This window comes from Sparus aurata, chromosome 7 (assembly GCF_900880675.1).
Source record: "Sparus aurata chromosome 7, fSpaAur1.1, whole genome shotgun sequence".
Lineage (NCBI taxonomy): Eukaryota > Metazoa > Chordata > Actinopteri > Spariformes > Sparidae > Sparus > Sparus aurata.
Window position 1 is genome coordinate 12,468,939 of NC_044193.1, and position 21,466 is coordinate 12,490,404.

Consider the following 21,466-nt stretch of genomic DNA (forward strand, 5'->3'; position numbering starts at 1 on the left):
AATTAGCTATCACACTTCATTTTACACCAGACAGGTTAAAAGATTAAAGATTAGGGAAGAATTACGACATAGTCCGTTTTATAACCGCAAGAGTGCCCTGCCAGACCCAGGATCAGCGGGAAAAGCCCTCTGATGGAGGATTTACTGTTCCATAAACAGCAGCTATGGGAGTTAGAACAAAAAATAAATAAAAACAAGATAAAGCTTTCATATGATCATAAATTAAAAATGAGACATCTGGCGTCTGATTGAATGCAGTGGTCTTGGCACAGATAGTTCTCAAATTGAGACCAAATGTCAGTTTGTTCTTTATTGACTCTCTCTCTAAGCTGTGTGGATGGATGCTTTCACAACCTCCTCCTCCTCCTCCTCTTCATCCACTTCAGACAGTTAATTCAGAAATAAATGCTTTCTGTCTCTGCCATGGATCCTCACGCATCACATTTTGACACTCTTCTTTCTTAATGACATTCAGCGCCTCCTCTTCGCTGCAGATATCAAACTGTTAGCTCTATTTTATTGCTATTTATTGCTCGGGGTGGGTTGGGGGGGTTGTGGGGGTTTCTCGTCTGTGTGTGCGCGCAGCAGGAGATGGGTGGAGCAGGAGGCGGGATGCGCAGATGGAAAAGACGCACGGCTCGTCCATTGGACCAGACGCGCTGTGGGCGCATTCAAGACGCGCCTACCGAAGCCTTAAGACTTTTTTTTTCCGGGACAGGAGACATGAGGTTCCCAGACACCTGTCAGGAGGACTACACATCCAACAGCTGTATGTGAGCCCACAGGAGGAGGCTGCGTGTTTTTTAGCCATGGACGCGCTCTCGTCGTTATCATAGCCGCTCGGTTGATCAAGTTCATTCTCGCCTTTTTCTTTGCGTTATCCTTCCTGTTTTGTTTTGGGGTTTTGTCGTGAGCCGCATGAGTTCTCCGCTGTTTTTGGGTCAGCTGGTCGGGGTCCCGTTAGAGATAATGCACCCCACCATGGAGAAAGACACGACCTACACCAAGATCTTTGTCGGCGGGCTGCCCTATCACACCAACGACGCCTCACTTCGGAAATATTTCGAGACTTTCGGGGACATCGACGAGGCGGTGGTGATCACAGACAAGCAGACGGGCAAATCCAGAGGATACGGCTTTGTGAGTTCATTCAAGTCGCTTGTTTTTTTTTTTTTTTTGGTGGGGGGGGGGGAGATAAATGAGCACATGTGAGTTTAAATTAAGATTTAATCAGCCGCTCGGACTTTAATTGGCTTGTCACGGAGGTGAAAACACACTAAAGCCATAAACTTTATCTTTGTGGTTAATAATATTTTTGGGGGTTTTTTGCTTTTACCTCCTGGTCATCTTCTGCAGGGTGTTTTCTTTTTTCCTGGGCCCCTGGTGGCTGCACACACACACACACACACACACACACACTGCCACTTTGTTCCAGCAGCAGACATACTCAGTGTGTCGGGTGGTGGCAGTCACATGCTTGAAGCATGAGTAGCAGATTATTTCTTATAAGTGTGTCATCAATTATCTCTGCAGCCCCGAAGTACGACTGAGTAAACAGTATGTAAGAGGTGGGGGGGGGGTTAACACTTGAGTTGGTAATAAGCTTCTGCATCTGTGGACAGATGTGTGTTTTTCTGCTGTGAGACAGAGAGAGAGAGTAAAAGGGGGCAGAGACCTTGGTCACAGAGGTGTGACATGTCAGTTGGCTCTGCAAGATAAGGCTGCAGTACTTTCATTTTGACTTCCTCCCACACAGCCCTTCCCCCCTCTGTGTGTGTGTGTGTGTGCCAGCATGGTTGTTTGTATGAGTGACTGTGAGTTTGTGTGATGGATTCTGTTGGTGTGTTTTGGATCGAGATGAAGCAGTTCAACTCAGCTCTGCCTCTGCACAGCCAGCGAGGCTGGTCAGCTGAGGCAACCGGTGTGTGTGTGTGTGTGTGTTTTGAGTTGTTTTCTCCACCGTGATCATTTCATCCCTGACTCCCCATCATCAGCACTCTTCACGGATAAGTCCCCCCCCAAAAAAAATAAACATTAAAGTCAGTTATTATGTTCTTACCCGTCGTGGTCCACAAAACATTTCTGGAGCGTGACGGCAAAGCATTCTGCTTAACACCTGAAGTAAACGGGGACTTATTTTAAAACATAAAAAAAACCTGAAAGAAGGACATGAGATGGCTCCATACAGCTCGTCCAGTGTGGTCCAAGTCCCCGGAAGCTTAGGGTGAAAACTAAGATTTTATATCACGATAACATATATCGAGAGGTGACACTGAAAATGTGCAGTGTGCCCTGTTTGTTAACACCTACCTACAGCAAAGACGACATGTAGCCTCATTCAAATCCCTTGGCTCACCATTTTCAGTCAGGTGCATGCTAACGCCTTTCGGCTGTTAGTGACGGTGAATATTTTAGCTTAAAAGGTTGTAAATGAATTTCTTTTCAAATAAATTTGGGATATCAAGGCTTCCATAGACTTACCCTTGAGTTTTTTTGTTTGTTTTTTTAACAGTTCCCATCTTAGAATGTTAAAACTTTTTGTAGTCTACAAAAATTTCTGGAGCTTCACAACAAAACAGCGTTTCAGCATTCAGCTAATCAATTGAAGTAGATGGGGACGCGTTTTCAGACTAATGGCTCCATACAGCTTGTCTGGTGTAATCCAAGTCTTCAGAAGCTGCAAGATCCCATTCTCAACATGCAGCTGAGTTCAAGTAACGTTTAACCAATTCAATTTGGGATCTCGGTAGCCTTGGACCTATATTAGATAACTTCATATGTTACGATATTTGCCGTCATATGTGATATTTTTCACAATATCAATTATCGAACAGGTGCTACGGCATCTTCAGGTTTTTAATTTGAAAAGAAAGTGCACACGTAGCTGTCATGGGTAGCAGAGGCAGCGCATGTCAGTGTTTGGGAGGTTACTACAGGTTGATTGGCCTGATGCAGCGGCATGCAAGCAGCACTTTACCATCCACACATGGAATTTGGGAATGAGTCGGTGTCAGCTAAACAGGGCAACACCACAAATTTGCCGGCTCACGTCATGATGTTTGCGCGGGACAGTATTGTGATCTAAAATTTTGGTTAGAGCGTAATAGATCACTGAGCTTCTGTGGACTTACGCTGGAGGAGCTGTATGGAGCCATTTCATGTTTTTTATGTTTTAAAACAAGTTCCCGTCTACTTCAGTTGTTTTGGAGAATGTGGACTACGAACTTTCACCTGATTTTCCACTGGCGTTAGTGTGGACTTTCCTTTTTGGGTGAACTGTTCCTTTAATTTTTTCCGCAGCAGCTTCTTGAACCTCAGCGATCTCAAACCATCCGCTGCCTCTGTTTGCATAAGAGTCGGGCGTCTGATGCTGCGAAATGAAAGCAAGCGTGGCAGTTTTGCTTTCAGTGTCCCATTTCTTGAAGATGGACTTGTAGTTTTCCTCATATACTGAGTGTAGTTGCTCCGTCTGTGTGCCGTAACCTTCACCACCCCTTCTCCTATCTGCCCACTCTTAAACTCACTCCCTCAAGGTAGATTCCTGTATCTCATCCTTTCAGCCCAGTCTGAAAAAAAAAAAAAAAAAAAAAACCTACCTCCTACACTAGAAGCCTTAAACCATGATGATTTCTGCCTTCATGAAGTGGAGTCAGTGTCTCCTCACGCATTTAGCAAAAAAATGATTGAATCATTCAAGGAGAGGCAAGGGCAGCAGCTTCCTCAGGGCCGCCCTGCTCTGTCTGTTGCTTCATCAGTGCACTCACGTTGAGATCACTCCAATCCAGACTGAGCACAGAAGCTTTCACATGCTGTGATGTACAGCAGATTAATCAGAGTGATGTTAATGAGAGCAATGCTGTGATTCTGTCAACAGGTGACCATGGTGGACAGGGGGGCAGCAGAGCGGGCGTGCAAGGACGCAAACCCCATCATCGACGGCAGGAAGGCCAACGTGAACTTGGCGTACCTTGGAGCGAAGCCTCGCAGCTCGCAGTCAAGTAAGTCTTCAAGTTATTAGGATGTAATTCGTATCAGCAGGTTGTTTCAGTTAATTTTCAACCATATAACTGCAAACAATAGTGTTCATTTAAAGATGTAGTGTGTAAGAGCTCTGGTTTAAAATGTCAAAAAACAATGAGACCTTTGTTCAGTTGTTATTTGACCGAATGATCGAATTCACAAGTTTACTCAAGGTAACGGTGCATTAAATTTGGTATCCTGTCATTATAAATTCATACAGTGTGGGAATGAGACTAAACCTAACGTGAGTAAAACTGAAACATTGCCTCGTCCTTGAACATTTGTACCTGAGTCACGTCAGATAGATTTTTATCCAGTGGTGGTGGTTTAATGTTGTGTTACCCACCAACGAAGCCGGTTTGATCACAGGATCATTTGTGTTCATTGGTGTTATTATTCCCACGAGCGTAAAATTTTCCTCAAATAGCCAGATTACTTTACTGTTCGTTAGTTTTAAGATTGCAGGCAACGACACAAAGAGTCAGTGTGTGTCTGTGTGATTGCATTCAGGTCAACCTCTCACTCAACTCAGCACTCACCAGAGAGATCGGTTCTCTCTTCTCACAAAGATTTTTGACACAACATTGACACTCGGTAACAGAGATCACATCTGCAGATCGCTGCTGCAGTCAGGTTGATAAACAGGAGTGAAGAAAATATGATTTTCAATCCCAAAAGTTTAACAGAAATCTCTGTGTCCTCCTGTCGGCAAACAGCTCCAGATCACTGAAGAATTCAAGGTAGCTTCGGGGTGTTTATTCCTCCAGGTGTGACTCTGTGAAACGTCCTTTTTCTTTGTTTTGATAGAGAGACTCCCAGCAGCAGAAAAGACATATCATGCTGGTGATATTCTAAATTTTTCTTTTGTAAAGAAATCTCATAAAAAAGACCAAAACAAACAATACTTACTGAATTCCCTCCACTCTCTGTGGCAGCAGCGACTAAATATTTAAAAACAGGTCACAAATAAATAGTTATCCTTTTAAAAAAGGCAAAAAAATCTGCTTAATCAGCTGGGAGGTGTAGTATTTAGCAAATGTTACTGAGTCAGGAGTAAATAAGTGCATTTGTCTGGGACTGTTTTCAGCTGTGGGATTGTTGTGCGAGTGAGTATTTAAGGCATTATAATGGTTTATGTGGTATTTAAATAACTCCCCATGTTCTTCGTAGTGTGAATTAATTATCTCACGTAGCAAGTTGCAGCTTGCATGTTGCAGACTGGTGAAACAGGCCCCAGACCGATCCTTTAATTCCACACATTTTCCTAAAGCAAGAAACAGTTTGATAAAAAAAAACAGCTTCCAGGTAACCAATGGCTCAGTGAGACTTGAAACTTACAAAAGAACTGTAGTCCACCAGAGTAAACATGAGTTGTTTAGTATTTGTTTTGGCCCGAACCCGATAAACCCCTTTCCTGTCTCTTGTTGGGTGCCACTGTCCTCCACAAACTGAGGTTTTTCAGAGGCTTCATTGATGACTTATGAGGGTCTTGAGAAGTTGGGGGGGGATTTCAACCTCTGTTGCTTGTCACTCCGTTCTGAGGGGCAAGGAGGCACCTGAAAACAAGGGGTAAGGATAAAAACAGGAAATGGGATTGAGCCAAAGATAATGTAGGTTACTGTCAAATGGTAAAGCTTTGCATGAACAAACAACTGTATGTCCTGTCGCAGATTAAACCTAGAAGACAACCAGAAAGGATTATATGAATGTTAGCAAATGACGACGTTGATTAAAGCATAAAGACAGCAGAACGGTCGCTGTTCGGCTATCGATTAGTCATCAATATTAACACCAATTCTTAAGACAAAACAAGTCTTAATTATCTTATTCCAGCTTTTGAAATGTGAATATTTTCATCTTTCTTTACTCCTCTATGACACTAAACTGAATATATTTGTGTTGAGAACAAAACAAGACATGTTAAACCACTGGTATGCTCCTTGCAGCCGACTGTCTCTGCTCATTCCCACCATGCATCCGCTCATTGTGTACTTAAGTTAACGCACAGCTTTCGTGCCGCTGGGCTTTTCCAGTGTTACCCACCAGCACGCACACACACACACACACACACACACACACACACACAGACATCGTGCTCCCCCTCCGACGTCTCGGTGCACACCAGACCCTGACAGCAGCTTTCCTCCCGCTGCTTCATTTAAAGCTCGCTGGCTGAAATACCATTGAGTGTAGGTGTGATTGACAAACAGCGGCGCCAACAACAACTGACTGTGTGTCTGACTGTATTCCACAGCCAGCGCTGCGACGCAACTCCCTGAGCATGCAGCTGATGGGAGATGGCAGTGCTTGGAATTTTGTTATAGTGTGTGAGAGTGCAGGGAGAATAAGAAGGGAACGAGGGGACGGGACTGTTAGGGAATAACTGTCCCCTCTTTGTCCTGGCGGAGAAAAGAAAATGTGCATTCAGATGTAGGTTTGATACAAAAGAGAAGCGCTGTGGTGCGGTGAAAAAAGGAGAAATAAGAGAGGAATGACTTGCAGGAGGAATGTTGAAATGAAGTCAGCGGAGGGTCAGAGAGGAGGAGGAGAAGTCTCTCCTTTCTTACTCAGCCTCAGCTGATTCCCGGTGAACTCTGAAGGCAGCGAGGTCACAGATGTTTGCGAGCGACCGAGTGTATCATTATTTGCGTGAGCGTGTCGAGCATGTGTGTGTGCGCCGAGGGAATAACACTCGGTCTCTGATACCCCCCTATACATGCTAACATCTGAGGCAAAACAAGCAGAGTCAGAAAAAAAGGAGAGAGTCTGTCCCTGTCTGCCAAAATATCCCTCATCATGGCTTCCCTCTGCTTTTTCTCTGTGACTGCAGGTCTCTCTGTTGGAGTTCAGCAGGTCCATCCCACGTGGGCTCAGAGGCAATACGGGTAAGATGGAGAAGAATCAATACCTTTATTTCCACCTCCCTCTCTCCCTCTCTCTCTCTCTCTCTCTCTCTCTCTCTCTCTCTCTCTCTCTCTCTCTCTCTCTCTCTCTCTCTCTCACCTGCTGCCTCCACCTCCTCAACGCAATGCATCTCCCTCCTCCATCCTTGACATTTCTGAGCACTCGGTTCAGCGCGACTCTGCGATGTGGAGCCATTACAGCACACAAAGGCGCGCTCCTCTCATGTCTATATCTGTGCATTGTGTTTTGTGATTTGTCTCCTGTTTTCCCTCTCGGTCTCTCTCCGGTCCATTAAACACATGAGCAGCTCAATTCTGAATTTCGCTCATGCATGACTTGAGCTTCGCCGAGGCAACAAGCCATTTGGTCAAACTTCCCCGCATCTCTTCTCTCTCTCCTCTCAAACAAACTCACCCTGCCATTATCTCATTTTTTTTTTCTTCCAGAAACATGCCGTTCATTTCTATTTAATATCTCTCGGCTGTATAAGGCCGCTGGATCCCAACCTGGGGCGAGGCAATCCTGCGAGGGGGCACGAGCTGAAGTCATAGCTCAGGGTTAAGGGGATACAGATGCAGGCTGGTCCACATCAGGGCTACAGCAGCTACTGTAGCGGCTACAAGACCCGTGATTGGTCAGCTTTCGCCAGACGCTCATGGCGGATGCTGATTGCGAAGATAACGTTAAGGAAGTTAAAGAAAAAGACTCTTAATTCTCTTCACAGCTGCAAACCTCCTGTTCCCCACGACCACCACTCTCATAAACAAAGATTGCAGTAGTACATTTGTAGCCTGCTGTCTCCACACTGTATATAACTACATGTGGCTAAACACAAGTCGGTGCAACACGGCCTGATCGTTTGAGATACATGCCAGCGTAGCATTCAACGTCCAAACAATGAACTATAAATCAAAACCTGTGGCGAGCGTGTCTCCAGCAGAACTCTTGTGTTAACAGCTCATATCAAATAAGGGGAAAGATGAGGAATAAAGATGCTTCTGTAGCTAATCTTTAGTTTCTTCCTGTGAAATATCGTCTCGTTTTACCTCTTGAGGCTTAAGCAGTCTGAGGAGGGAAAACTTCGATCACTTCGATTCACAACGAGGAAAATCTGGATACAGCGTCGGAGGCAGAGCCCTGTTGGTTCCTGTCAAAGCTGCTCAATGGCAAATTAGGTTAAAAAAGTTTCACATGTTGGGTCTAAAATGGTCCACATAGCTTCCTGATTGGCTCTGCTAGACTTTCCAAATTTTAATGGACCAAATGGATCAAATTCTGATGGTTCAATGAGTCATTTCCCGTGGAAGTTATTAAAAAAGCTGCGATCAAAGAACCAGAAAGTAAACGCAGATGTAGGCCATAGCACTTCAACAAAGGAAATCAAGAAACTGTCCTGTTTCAAACAACCTTTTCACAACGTAAGCTTATAAGGAAATGTGTGAGAAATCATCTGATGCTGTAGGTTCATGGTTTGGCCACTGTGTAAAATTGCCTCCAAATGCTGGTGCTGATCATGGAGGGTTGGATGTTAGACAGCATGCCGGTGCTCCAGGAACAACAGAGGTGTGACAGTAGGCCTTTTTTTACATACGTATCAGGCAGCGCTTTCTAACCAACGGCATTAAACGGCAGTAACAATAATTCAATCTGCTCCGAGGATAAGGAGCTCCCAGACCTCATTATCTACCCTATTTGCAGACATTTTCATTTTTCGTTCGTCTCTGAGTTACCTGCTAACTGCCGCAAGCTTTTTTTGGAAATCTTGTGTTTGAGGGCCGCACACGTAACACGTGTCGTCGAAACCTCACACTCCTCGGCTCACTCAGTCAATTCTACACTGTTAATTTCCTCAGCATCGACAATGACCCTAACGGTGTGTATTGATTTGTCAGGGATTTTCAACAAATAAGGAATGAATCAGTCCTTTATCAACGGCACAGCGGCGTCACTCAGACGGGCTTACTGATCAATAACAGTGTGTAATAAAGCATGAACGAAACAGTGTTTGGTTTGCTACCTGTAGACTTGAAATCTAATTTTGGAAAAATCCTCATTGATAAAGTGTTTTTTTTTAGCATTAAACTTATAGTGAAAATGTTAGAAAGTCAGTTAATTTCCCTTTAATTCATCTAATGGTGTTCAGTAGGGCTGCAACTAACAATTACAACTCGTTAGTATACCTCAACATCAGCGAAAACCCTCCATATTGCCTTCTCGCGTGTAGAAGAAGTCAAAGATCCCTAATGTGTCTTGACTTGATTTGCTGGATAAATCAAAAACAGTCACTTCTGTCTCGTTCTTTTATTCCAAAAGAGTCCCTCGTTTGATTTTCCAAAAAAACGGACGACGTCAGTATCTGTATAAATTCCCTGAATCAGCTGTTCCACATGTAATGCAGCGCTGACTGTCTGCAGTGGCAACACAGGAGCTGCTGGTCATCCCTCAGGATCTTTTTTGGAAACTCGCTGTAATCCACATGTGACGGGAACTCGGCCTCCTCCGTCCCATCTGCCAAGCGTCTCGCTGTATGAACACAAAAAGGAAAACCTTAATGAGTCAGTTCCTGAGTGAAGCTTGGAGGATGATTCATTCCCTGGGCCGTCACAGACAGTAGAGCAGCAAAGCAAGCAGATTCATGTTGTGTAAGTAGAACACTTGCTTCAGGTTGAGTCAGATATTCTGCGTTCGGCAGTTGTTCAGGTGATCTTATAAGAGGGCAACTGGTATCGCAGCTGACTGTACTGGGTGTGTGTGTGTGTGTGTGTGTGCTGTTGACTGCGTGGGTGTCTTCAGCTATTTGGCAAAAAGTGTGCTTGTTGTCTTTTCTTGGTTGTCCAAAAAGACTGGATCTTGTATATATTTCAGAGGTATTTCTAGATGTAGTGTTTAGGAACAGACGTCTTCCGCTTTGACTCTCTGCAGGCTGACAAGTTCTGGTCCTGCGGCTACAGAAGAGTCCATTAAAAACCTCAACTGTTCTGAGAGCTATTAATATTGCAGCCCTCAATTTCTGAATGAGTGATGAGGGAATCCAGGCCGACCCAGATGAGTCTATGAATGAGTGATGATGGCTTGATTGAGAGTCTCGGAGCAGAGGGAGTCGGTCTCTTTAATCTGCTTCCAGGAAGAGTCGCAGCTTTGACACCTCGCAGACTGAAACAAAAGAGGAAAACAACATCAGCACACACACACACACACACACACACACACACACACACACACACACACACCCACTGACTAACTAACACACCTGTGAGGCAAACGCACACAGGAGGTGGCACTCTGTTCATTAGTGTGGAAACACCTGCACATGCAAGAATTAACATGTTTGGTACAGGTGTGTCTTTAAGCTGGAGGATTTGCCACCATTTTCTATTCTGTGTCATCATAGTTTTGACATTTTTGAATTTTTTGAGTGTCGATTTGACAACGTACAGCGAGTTAGCGGTGGGTTTAATAATTTAATAATGAGTGAGTCCTTTTATAAACAGCGCAGTGACGTGATTCCCTCGGTTGATAATTAGCTGTTATAAAGCATAAATAAAACAGTTTGGTTTGCTACTTTGTGAGCTGCCAGACCCTTTTTTTTTAACTGGAGAGATCTTCATCAGAAAGTAGAAACTGTGTTCCCTTTTAACTTGTAGTCGTCCTCAGGGCTGCAACTAACGATTTTAATTCTAGGATTATTGATTAATTAAAAAGTCTATAAAATGCCCCAGAAAAGTGTGAAAAATGCTCATCGCAATTTTCCAGAGCTTTCCACAATTGCTTATTTTGTCCAATGAACAGTCCAAACCCCAAAGACTCTTCACCTGCTACCAGAAATGACAAAGAAAATCAAATCCCTATATTGAAGAAGTTTTAACCAGAAAATATTTGATATTTTTCTTTTAAAAATGACTTTAATCAAAGCAGTTGGTGTTCGTTTTAATAGACTAATAGATCAGTGAAATTCTTGCAGTTCTGGTCTTGAGTTCCAAATCTCATCTGAGGCTTTTATTTTGAAGTGGTGCCACAAAGAATTATGTCAATTTGGTCTGTAAAATCAGTGAAAATGGTAAATAGTGCGCTCAAAATTTTCGAGCCTGAGGTGACGTCTCATAAAAGATATTTGAAAACAGAGAAATAAGCAAATATTCAAAACACAGCTGTATGTAGCAAGTTGGATCTTGTGTGTTTGCATTTTGATCCATACATGGAATGGATCCTAAAAGTCAGGATATCTCGTCCTTTACTGTTCTGATTTTTATGCTTTCTTTCATTTTTTTAATCTCACACGGGTCCAACAACTTTGTGGAAGTGCAGAGCTTAATGCTTGCAGTCCTGCTTCATCAGAGCCGCAATGATTAATCTAAGGATTGCTTCTAAAAAGATGACTGGAAGTTCTGAGGAGCTTTACTCACAATGTTTTTACATTTTATAGAGTACAATGTTCATCGATTAATCGTGAAAAGAATCTGCGAATGAATCGCTGTAAACTGTAAAACTAGTTCTTTCTTCAACAAATCTTTTTGTTTGCTGTCCATCTCAGTCTGCGGGGGAGAACAACTCATTTATGATTCATCTCGTGACCCTGCGGGTCAGTTATATTGTTTGATGTTGTAGAAGAAGAAGAAGCGATACTAATTTTAGAAACAACTTTAACCTCAGGAGATCTCAGCACAGCACAGCTGCAACATGTGGGGCAGATTCCCTTTTTTTCTCAACAGGAAGCTCTCTGTGTCTCTGTCATTGTTACGTTTGTCTCTCCACCTACATGTAAACCTGATCTCTTCTTCGTCTTCGAGGAGACTCGAGGTAATATTGACTCTTTAAATGAATCGACACGAATCTGTGGTTTGATTCCTCTGGATTAATAAGCAGACACACGACACAAAACACAGCCCGGCAAATCTTTATATTTTTTCTGTTCTTGTACATGTACGGGGCGCATCTGTCAAACTCGGATCCCTCCGCTCCGAGGCTAGATGTTTCTTTGACATGATCAGTATGACTGCAGTCAGAATCAAACATTTCTTGGCAAAGTGAGGGGTTTTTATTTTAAGAACGACTTCAAGATACAGTTTCGGTTTTAAGCCGGACTCTGCAGCTGGGAGCCTTTTGCAGTCAATCAAAAAATGTCCGTTGCGCTGAAATTTAGCCTTTTAATTTACTTTCTTATCATGTGTTTCTGTCATCAGACACACACTTACATATACCAGGCATTCACGTGATATTATGATACAAGTAGTTGGTTTTGGGTTGTGATGAAAACTGATATTTCAGGGACGACAAACATACGAAAGACATGGTTAACGAGGTCAGTGTCGACTCCGGTTGATGGTGTTTTCAATCAGATTCCAATAACAGAAGTCTGATGAACTAATATCGTGTCTTAAATTCTCACATTGGAGAAACTAGGACCATCAATCATTTTGTATTTTTGCTTAAAAACGTAACTCAAACATGTTAATTGGTGAGTGTTATAGGAGCTCTGGGTTGGGTCAGACGGAGCCAGGTTGTTTCCGCCTGCTTCCAGTTGTTTTGCTGAGCTGAGCTAACCAGCTGCTGCCCGAATCTGCACAGTAGTGTCAAGAAATCCAATTAGAGCATTCACCAAAGTGTCAAGCTCTTCCTTTAAATGTAAGCTCTTAAGTTTGTCTGCAGGTCTTTTGTTGCTCCTGTGTCTCCTCCGCCCTCACAGCTGTGGGGCTCTCGGGGGGCGTCAGGGTCACACATGGCTTCTGTCTGTCAGACGCTCCCACACTGAGCGGCAAATAACAAAGATAAACTCACACAAAGCGCAGCTCTGTCTGCTGCTTCGGTGTATTTGCTTTAAGTTTTAAGGGGACAGAGGACGGGCTGATGCCAAATGTGGCTTTTAGGTACAGCTGAGTTGGAGAGGAGGAGGAGGAGGGGGGTGTTCTCATTTGAGGGGAGGGAGGGGGACATCTGTCGCCCATGGCTGCCTGCTGTCTGCCTTTAGCACCCAACGTCGGCGCTTGGCAGAAGTGAAATTTCGTGTTTTTTTTTTCTCTCATAAAACATTCTGGTGTTTATTTTTTTGAGAGAAAGAAAGGAGAGGAAGGAGATGGATGTGTGGTGAGGCTGTTGAAGGTGGAGGAGTGGCGGCAGCAGCAGCAGCAGCAGAGGTGGTGGTGGGGCTGCTTCCTGTTGAAGCAGTGGAACAGAGAGGGGGAGGAAGGGTGGAGGGATGACACAGACTAACAGCACACCTGTGGTCGGGTGTAGTTGTGGCTGGGTTCAGTGAAGCTTCGGGGGCCGGTGGCAGACGTGATGCTGGAGCTCGCCTCTGTGTGCGAAAGGCGTTCATGGCGGAGTGAGAAATGAAACACGTCTTCAGTACGCTCGCACTCCTCGACTGTTCTATCTTGATTGTTTTTTTTGCTTCCTCTGAATGATCTGGCTGTCTCTTTCCTCCTCGCTCTCAGCCTGCAGTGATCACTCTCTGTCTGTCGAGGGGGTTCAGGTAGACAGGGGGAACCCTCGGGTGTATATCTCTCTTACCCGGGGACCCAATTAGGAGAGACACTTCTGTCGGATGTAAAAACCTAATTTGGAAAACATATAAAAAAGGTCATGGTGGAGGCTTTTACAGCGGGGAGAGCTCCCATTTTGTTCAGCTGTCTGTTAAAAGATGATACGTTTGATCTGCATTTGCATCTTTTTTCACTTCCTCTTCAGCTTTTGTCGATTTGTGATGTGAATTTCAACTCTAAACTCATCTCTTACTACCCCAGTTTAAGAGCTTTGTTGCAGTGGTTATCAGTGTTTATCAATGCCTATAACTTCTGTATGAACTGTTAATAAATGAGTGATGATACAGTGTTGCATTTCTGCAACATATCTAGTTATTTATGAGCATATACACATTTAGATCCTATTTAACATCTGGCTTCCGTCTGTAATGTGAGGGGCTGAAATCGGCCTGTCGCTCCTGCGTCATATGACTCTGCCGTAGTCACGGTTGTTTACATGACAATGCTATATGTGAGTTGAAGTTGAGGCCATTGGATGGAGAAGTATTAACAAGTCAAGCTTAAAAGAGAGACTGAAGTTAAAGATAGCAAAGAAGTGGCTACTGTTATTTGTGGCTTCTGATCGGTGCTGCACATGTGCAGCTAACAACAGAGACGAGACGGACATAAGATGTCTCACTCCTTAAAAATAAGTCAAAATGTGTAATGATTAGGACTTTTACTCAACACTAACTCAACATTTCTGGATATATTCTGATTCCGATTCTACTGATTCTCCTTTTTCCGTTGCATTTGTGATGACAAATGCGACACACAAGAAAATGAAATGTTAATGAGAGACGAGTCAGACGACCACAGTGTTTAAAACACCTGCATATTACTCTCACTGATATATTTTTCTGATGAATATTTTTTGTTTTGTTTATTGTAATCCTCAAGGTGTCTATTATCAAATTTTCATGTTCCCAACATTACATTTTTTTAAAAAGCTACCAGTCACCTGTTAAGAAAATTAGTCAATCAAAATCCTTGTATCACAACATTAAAGTAAACTAACTTGATTACTTCTGGTTACTTTTGGATTACCTTGATAACAAACTTAAGAAAATAATGACAATAGAAAAAAAATCTTAATAAGATGACTTTTGTTTAATCTTAATATCTAGCGTGTCCTCGGTAAGAATACACACTTGTGTATGTTGTGTGAGGCTCGTGAAGTGTTGTCATATGTGCCTGGTGACAAACTTGTGTATCATTCTTACTTAAAATTGTAATCCTCTTAGTAATCCACTTTTTTCATTAATGTATCTTTTTTTTCTGTGACGGTTACAACTTTTTTAGCATCCTGATTAAGTAATCCTGTTACTTGTATGCTGTTACTCCCCAAGCCGGTACATAGTTACACAAAGACAAATGACACAATTTAACTGTCCAATTTTGGCACAAAGAATTAATTGAGATTATTATTGACAACTCTTTTGATTGTTGAAATGATGAATCTCGCAAATATATCAAACTACATTGTCCATACAACCTCTGGAATCAACATAAAAAGCGTTTTCCCTTACATCGTGAGCGACTGTCACTGTGAGGCGGCTGCAGTCACATGTGAGGTTAAATAAACTGCTGCTTACTCATAGATTGATAAAAGTTTTATCTTAATCAAACATCTGCTCTTTTTCTGGCGAGCTTCTAGTTGATGTGTCAGAACCGGATGTTTTGAAATGCTTGTTGAATGTGCAACAAACACGAAACGAGCGAAAGGGAAATTTGAAATTATTTAGATCATATTACACTGCGGCCACAATCTGAGATGCATTGAGGTTATCACGGTTTAGAAATACGTGATCTTAACGCAGGTTCCCTCCACATTACACGGCCCTGTTTGTTTTAATGAATTAATTAAATGTCTTTCTTTCTTGCTGACATTAGAGCTGAGTGTCCAGCGCTGATGCTGGCCTTTCTATCTCTCACCCTCCCTCAAGCCGTGTGTGTTTATCGAGAGAGGACGGAGGGTCATGTGTGTGCGCCTCCGCGAGTGTGTGTTTGTCTCTTTGACTGACTCACATCCCTGATCTGAACTATTAAAAGCGTGCCTGTCCTTAGGCATGAGGGATATGATGGCTGATCCTTCACCTCTCAGCATCTACTCCCCCCACCCCCCGTTCCGCTCACGACCTCGACCTTAAAAGAGAAAAGGAAAAATGCAGATGTTCTCGGTTTATTTCTTTTGTTTGATTCAGCGCACCCCCCCTGTTTTATCACACTGCCTGGTTCTGAGGAAGGACAGTGGGAAGGGAGTGCAAGAGGAAGCTGGCTGTGAGGGAGTAAACCCGGGGAGGGGAGGGAGAGTCTGTGGAGGTTATTCTGCTCTCATGGGTCTGTTAGTGAGCGTACACCCATGCAGCTGCGCCAATTAGCCCTGAACCCCCCTACTCACACACACACACACACACACACAACTTCATCTAAGCTGCTTAACTGACTGCACACATGTGTATTATACTCCCCTTCTTTCTTCCTTGCATGTTTTATGTACTGTATAATGTACGTGTGTTTGACAGCCAGCAATGATGCTGAGCACTGGGAGGAATGAGGCGAGGCGCAGCTCCCTCTCGTACGATGCCGCTGTCACATTGGATCAGTCAGGCCGATGCACAGGCAGGCAGGCTGGCAGACAGCGGCACACAGCCGTGGGAATGACACTGCACTTCTGCTCTGGGAGAGACTGACGGAGCGCGAGCGAGGAGAGATGAGATACAGAGGGGTCAGGGCGTTATTAGCTTCAGCTGTGCTGTGACTTTCTGTGTTGTTGTAAGTCGTTAGTCCGCAGGTTTTGTCGTCTTTGGTGACGCTTTCTCGGCCACATCTCCCTGAAAATGTCTCCATCAGCTTCTCACTCTGCCCCGAACACGCAGTTTTTCGTGGTTAAAACACTTCTGATTATTTCACACAGGGGATTTCAGAATTTCTGTGTTTGTTGTGTTTGGGTTTCAAGTGGGAAAAGGCTCAGCTGGAGATCGGTGATGTCAACATAGTTCTGCACACCAGGCAGAGTTCAGGATGGTTGAATCATGACAGTTGTGGTGTTGTTTGCCCATGTTGCCATGGCTACTTTTGTTTAATTCTTCAACCACGTGTGAACTACACCGAAAATGATCTAAAAAGGCAGATCAAATGGACACTGTAAGTGTTGGAGTGTTTCCCGGGAATTATTACCATTGGCGCCACCGTCACAAAGACAGCGTTATCAACATGGCTACCCCGAAAAACAACTGAGAATCCCAATTTGACCTTCAATGCAAGATGTAAGTTCCTTAATACAGCTGAAGTACATCTTCTTCCATCAGCACTGTGGCATCGTTTCCTGTTGATATAAAATATAAAATGATCAAGTGAAGTTTTCTGTTTGTCTAAAATCTCTCAAAACTGTGTCCAAGGAAACCAGACATATGTATATTATACAGTTAGTACGTTAATAATGCAACGATTAAAATTTATATTATTTTGTTACACTGCCATCATTCAGTTTCTGAAACCAAATCAAACAGTATGCTATGAAGATTATTATATAGTACGAACTGTGTATGATTAGTATATACTGAGGAGTTGGTGTCCATGTTTTCAGGCTGTAGGTTGTCGTCAAATCCAGATTGCAGCATTTTCACTGCGCCTCGATGCAGTCCAGCAAGGCGGTAAAATATGATCCTTCTTGTCATCAGTTAACCATTTAGACACCGTCTGATTTTACTGAGACAGTCGTGCTTTGTAAAAAGAGTCTACCAGAGTTTTTTTTTTTACAGCCTCAACAAGCGAATCATTGGACTATTATTGTGTTAAAGCTGCAGCAGAGGGATCATTTCCTCACTGGTGCAGTAACAGTTGAGTTAGTGTTAGTGTCAAGATCTTGACTTTTAATAAGATTTTGAGATGAATACAGCAAATCTGTCCTCTTTCCTCCTTAATTTAATTGTTTAATATGTTGTCGGGGGGGAACATTTATCTGCTGTCTTGGCAGAGTTGAAAGACGAAGATATTCGAGTAACAAACGAGAAGATGTCTCTCAGCTGTAGCTTCACATCGATATGAGAGCAGTGTCAGTCTTCTCGTCTAACGTTTGGCAGAAAGGAAACAAAATGTACCATTCCTTTATGTAGAAGAAACCTTTATTTGAAAATCTTGTCCGGATTCTTCCTTGAATTACACAGTGAAATGTGTAGACATGATGCACAAGGCGTTTTCTGTCCTGAAAGTGCACCAAAAAAATAATAAGAGCATAGTGTCATATATAATATTTCACTCAAATTTACTAAGATTTAGTTTGGCAATACGAAAACATGCATATCTAGGAATTCATCTTTTCAAGCAACATGTTTTTATGCAACCTCTGGATTCATTTAACAGGGATTTTAAGGACTAGAAGAGGTTAAATAAGCCTATATTAATATATGGTCAGTGCAGTATATCAGGCAGTCATAGTGGTGTGTGCCTTTTGTGTGTTGTGTATACAGCAGAGTGGGTGTGAACGGGCCCCCTGTCCCACTGTTTGTTGTGTAATCACACCTGATCTGCTCCTGCTCTGTTTAGAGGTAAGCAGCAGCAGCAGCAGCTCACTCTGATCGCCTCTTCAGACTCGGTGACAAGGTTACTGTCAGGTTAATGGGTTTGACTGTAGGCGCTGATCAGCGCCGTGTGAGTGTTGAATACTGTCATGTCCCGTTGTTTTTTAACTTAAGCAGCATAACCTAGTTCCTGTGATATGATCGCTGCTTCTGTTGCCAGATGTAACTGAGGCAGTTCAGGTTAAGTGGGCAGCCTGAGGCAAGGGCATGAGTGAATACAGGAGGACAGTGGAGCACTTCTTTCCCTCATTATCGCCGTGGCTCCGAGTATCAACAGCCACATACGCTGCATCTGTGGTGGCAGGTCAGGCACTGAAGACAGAGACGCCCTGTTTAAAGAAAAAATCACGTAAATTAATTCAGCGATCGTGATTAAAAGTAAATCTCGTTATTTGGCGTTTCATTGTTAAACGGGTGATATTTCATTTGGAACAAAGCAGGAGGTTGTTTTTTTTTTTTACATTTCTCAGGCAGTGTGCTAATTAAACTATAACACAGGGGAAAAAGGTCTATTTTAAGGCAACGGTGCTGATAATTGCTCCTAAAGAAGAAGCTCATGCCTTTAAAAGGAGAAGAAGTAGTAACTGGAGAAACCGTCCGTTTGTTTGTGTTAAAACACACGACTCCGTCTCGACTGTGTGTGTCTGTCTCTGGTTACTGTTGCTGTTTGTCACACTTAGTCTGATCTAATGATCTCACGGAGGACGACCGAGTGACGACTATGAACAAAAATTCGATTTTGATGATTTTATCTGATGCTCAAACACAAAAAAGAATACAGGCCTTTATGTGTAAGTGTATTAAACACTTTCCTTGTGTCAAACACAAGGTTCGGAAGAAGCATAGCTGGAAAAACGGCTTGAAAACAGAAAATAAATAAGATTTTTAAAAAGTCATTTATATTAACAAGTAATTTAGAGACACGAATATAACAATATAAAAGTACCAAAACATGTGCGGGTTGATCGAAATGTATTGATAGTGTACATTTTGAATTTTGAAATGATGTCAAGCTCCTAATGTGATATCTTAGGGTGGTTTTACCAAAAAGACGTTGAAAGTGAAATCTCTCATTTAGTCTGAATAATCTTCCCAAGTTTGACCTCTTCTGTGTGGAGTTGTGTGTCGATGAGCATAAAGTTTATTTTCCTGTACTGTCAAAACTGGAACTGAAGGTGAAGATTTTTCTTCACCACGAATGAATCCGACAATAATTTTCTTTTTCTTTCTCTTTTTGCTATCCATTTGTCTATTATAGAAAATATCACATAAAAACTAAAAGAGAAAGCAACAGAGGAAAACAATCCCCTGTTCTGTATAAAAAAGCAAAAGCAAAAGCAGAAATCTGAGGAAGACAACATAACAGAATAAAAGCCAATATAACATAAAATGTCCTTTATGAATAAAACATATTACAACATATAAATGAATAAAATCAATACAAACACAAAACAAAGACAACATAGCATAAGAGGATTTAGCTACAGGCAAAAGAATACATTAAAAAAAGATAAAAGGATGGACTAGGGCAACCTTTGGCAGCACACTGATGAGCTTTTAAGGTGATCAGTAATATGTTCAAATCAAAATTGAACAAGGAAAGAAGCCAGAATGATGGTGATGTGATGTCATCTGTTATAACCAGATTAAACACAAAGAATGCTGCATACCAGAAATGACTACTAACAAATTGAATAAAAAAATATCTTTTGCTCGACTAATCAGTTAATAAAGTGATCTTTTAATCTCATCCTGACCCTCGTTCCTCTGTCTGTCCAGACTGGCCCAGCAGTACGTCTACCCCCAGGCCTTCCTCCAGCCCAGCCTGGTGCTGCAGTCTCAGCTCAGCCCCACAGCGGCAGCGCTCACCTCCCCTTACCTGGACTACAGCTCCGCCTACAGCCACTACGCCCCCACAGGACTGGAGCAGTACCCCTACACTCCTTCACCGTCGCCATCCGCTGGATACCTCAGCTACAGCTTCTCCCCTGGAACTCCAGGGCCGGCTCTCACTGCATCCCCGACCCCCCCGGCCGCCATCCATCCTCCTCTGGCCGCACTCACCACCATGTCTGCCGCCCCGCAGGCCTTCCTCCATTACCCTCTGCACCAGCCCGACCGCATGCAGTGAGCAGCTCCGAGCTGCTGAACTGATGATTCAAAACAGCCTGACTGTTGACCTGTGACATCATCATTATGAGACTGGATTAACAGGGAGAGTGTGATGTAATCAAAAGGGCTTTTAGACAGCACTCTCATTCCTGTTTTTTTTTATATATATATATATTATTGTTGTAATAGTTGATGAAAATGTTCTACTGCTACCATCATCAGCAAACGATCTGAATGTTTTTCATAAGAAGTCAGGGACTGGAACGAGATGTCGTTTCTCTCTCACCCCTGAGCCTCAGCGCTGACGATGGAGGCTGGCTGACTGCTGGAGAGTGGATGGGTACAGACAAAGAGAAATATGTCTGTTTGACATGATGCTGCGGCTGCAGTTTCTCCAAAAGTCCTGAGATGAATGCTGGACATCAGCCAAGCTGAGAGCTAGTTCCTCTCTCAGAAAACGCAGGTCCAATTACCTCCTCTTCAAGGTTACCTTTCTGTCAAGGCCTTAGCGATCTCTCTCTTCGTGTACCCGGGTTCAGTTTGTGTTTGTCACCTTTACTAGTCACTCATTTCAAATGAGCAAAATGTTTATTGTGTTCCCCTTTGTTCCTTTTATCTACCGCTGGCAAGTCATTACACAGTGATAATCACAGAATATGCAATTATGATGATGGCGGATGAGCATGAATAAGGTAGACAACACTGGTATTATGTTTTTTATTTCTACTGTTCAAACATTACCCCAGAGAAAGACTTTGTTAACACTTAAAACACATCAGTCATAACGAAATTCCCACAGATGCTTATTGATGTTCGGGGACTGTTTGGTTTTATGATAAATTACAAAATTGTCAATACATATCAAGTAAATGTGTTTGGATGTCAAGATGTATGTTGTTCCTGAATATGTGTGAGTGTACTTGTTGTCTGTTTCCGTGTGTGTGTGTGAGTGAGAGACAAATAGAGCAAGGCAGTATACGCCAGTGTCAGGACCCAGCTCCTCTCCCAGCCCATTGTACTGGTCAGAGTTGTTTCTTTGTCTTTTTCTTTTTGTCCCAGCTGCAGACAAAACAAGACAGAAGCTTGAGCGATGATACTGGAGTCTCACGGTGCTGTGGCACCAACTTAGTACTCATAAACCAAGCCATACATCACATTTAAGACAAATATGCAAAATAAAAAGGAAATATTTCTAAGATGTGTGGTCGGATTACTGTCACTGCAGGAAACAGCTGCTGCATGACACTACCAGGAGCCTGAAGAGTCACACATGAGTCACATAAATCATTGACATTTTACTGATTGACGGGTGAAAGTGTTCAGATGAAG

At 42.9% G+C, this 21,466-nt stretch overlaps 1 protein-coding gene across 1 annotated transcript; it reads left to right on the forward strand.

Moving 5' to 3' along the window:
• The first annotated feature begins 646 nt into the window (after window positions 1-646).
• rbm38 (RNA binding motif protein 38) lies at window positions 647-21,333 on the forward strand. The gene is made up of 4 exons (XM_030423835.1): window positions 647-1,140; window positions 3,875-3,998; window positions 6,851-6,905; window positions 19,805-21,333. Exons 1-4 carry the CDS (start codon window positions 919-921, stop codon window positions 20,154-20,156), a joined length of 753 nt encoding a protein of 250 aa, XP_030279695.1. The 5' UTR covers window positions 647-918; the 3' UTR covers window positions 20,157-21,333.
• The last annotated feature ends 133 nt before the right edge of the window (window positions 21,334-21,466 follow it).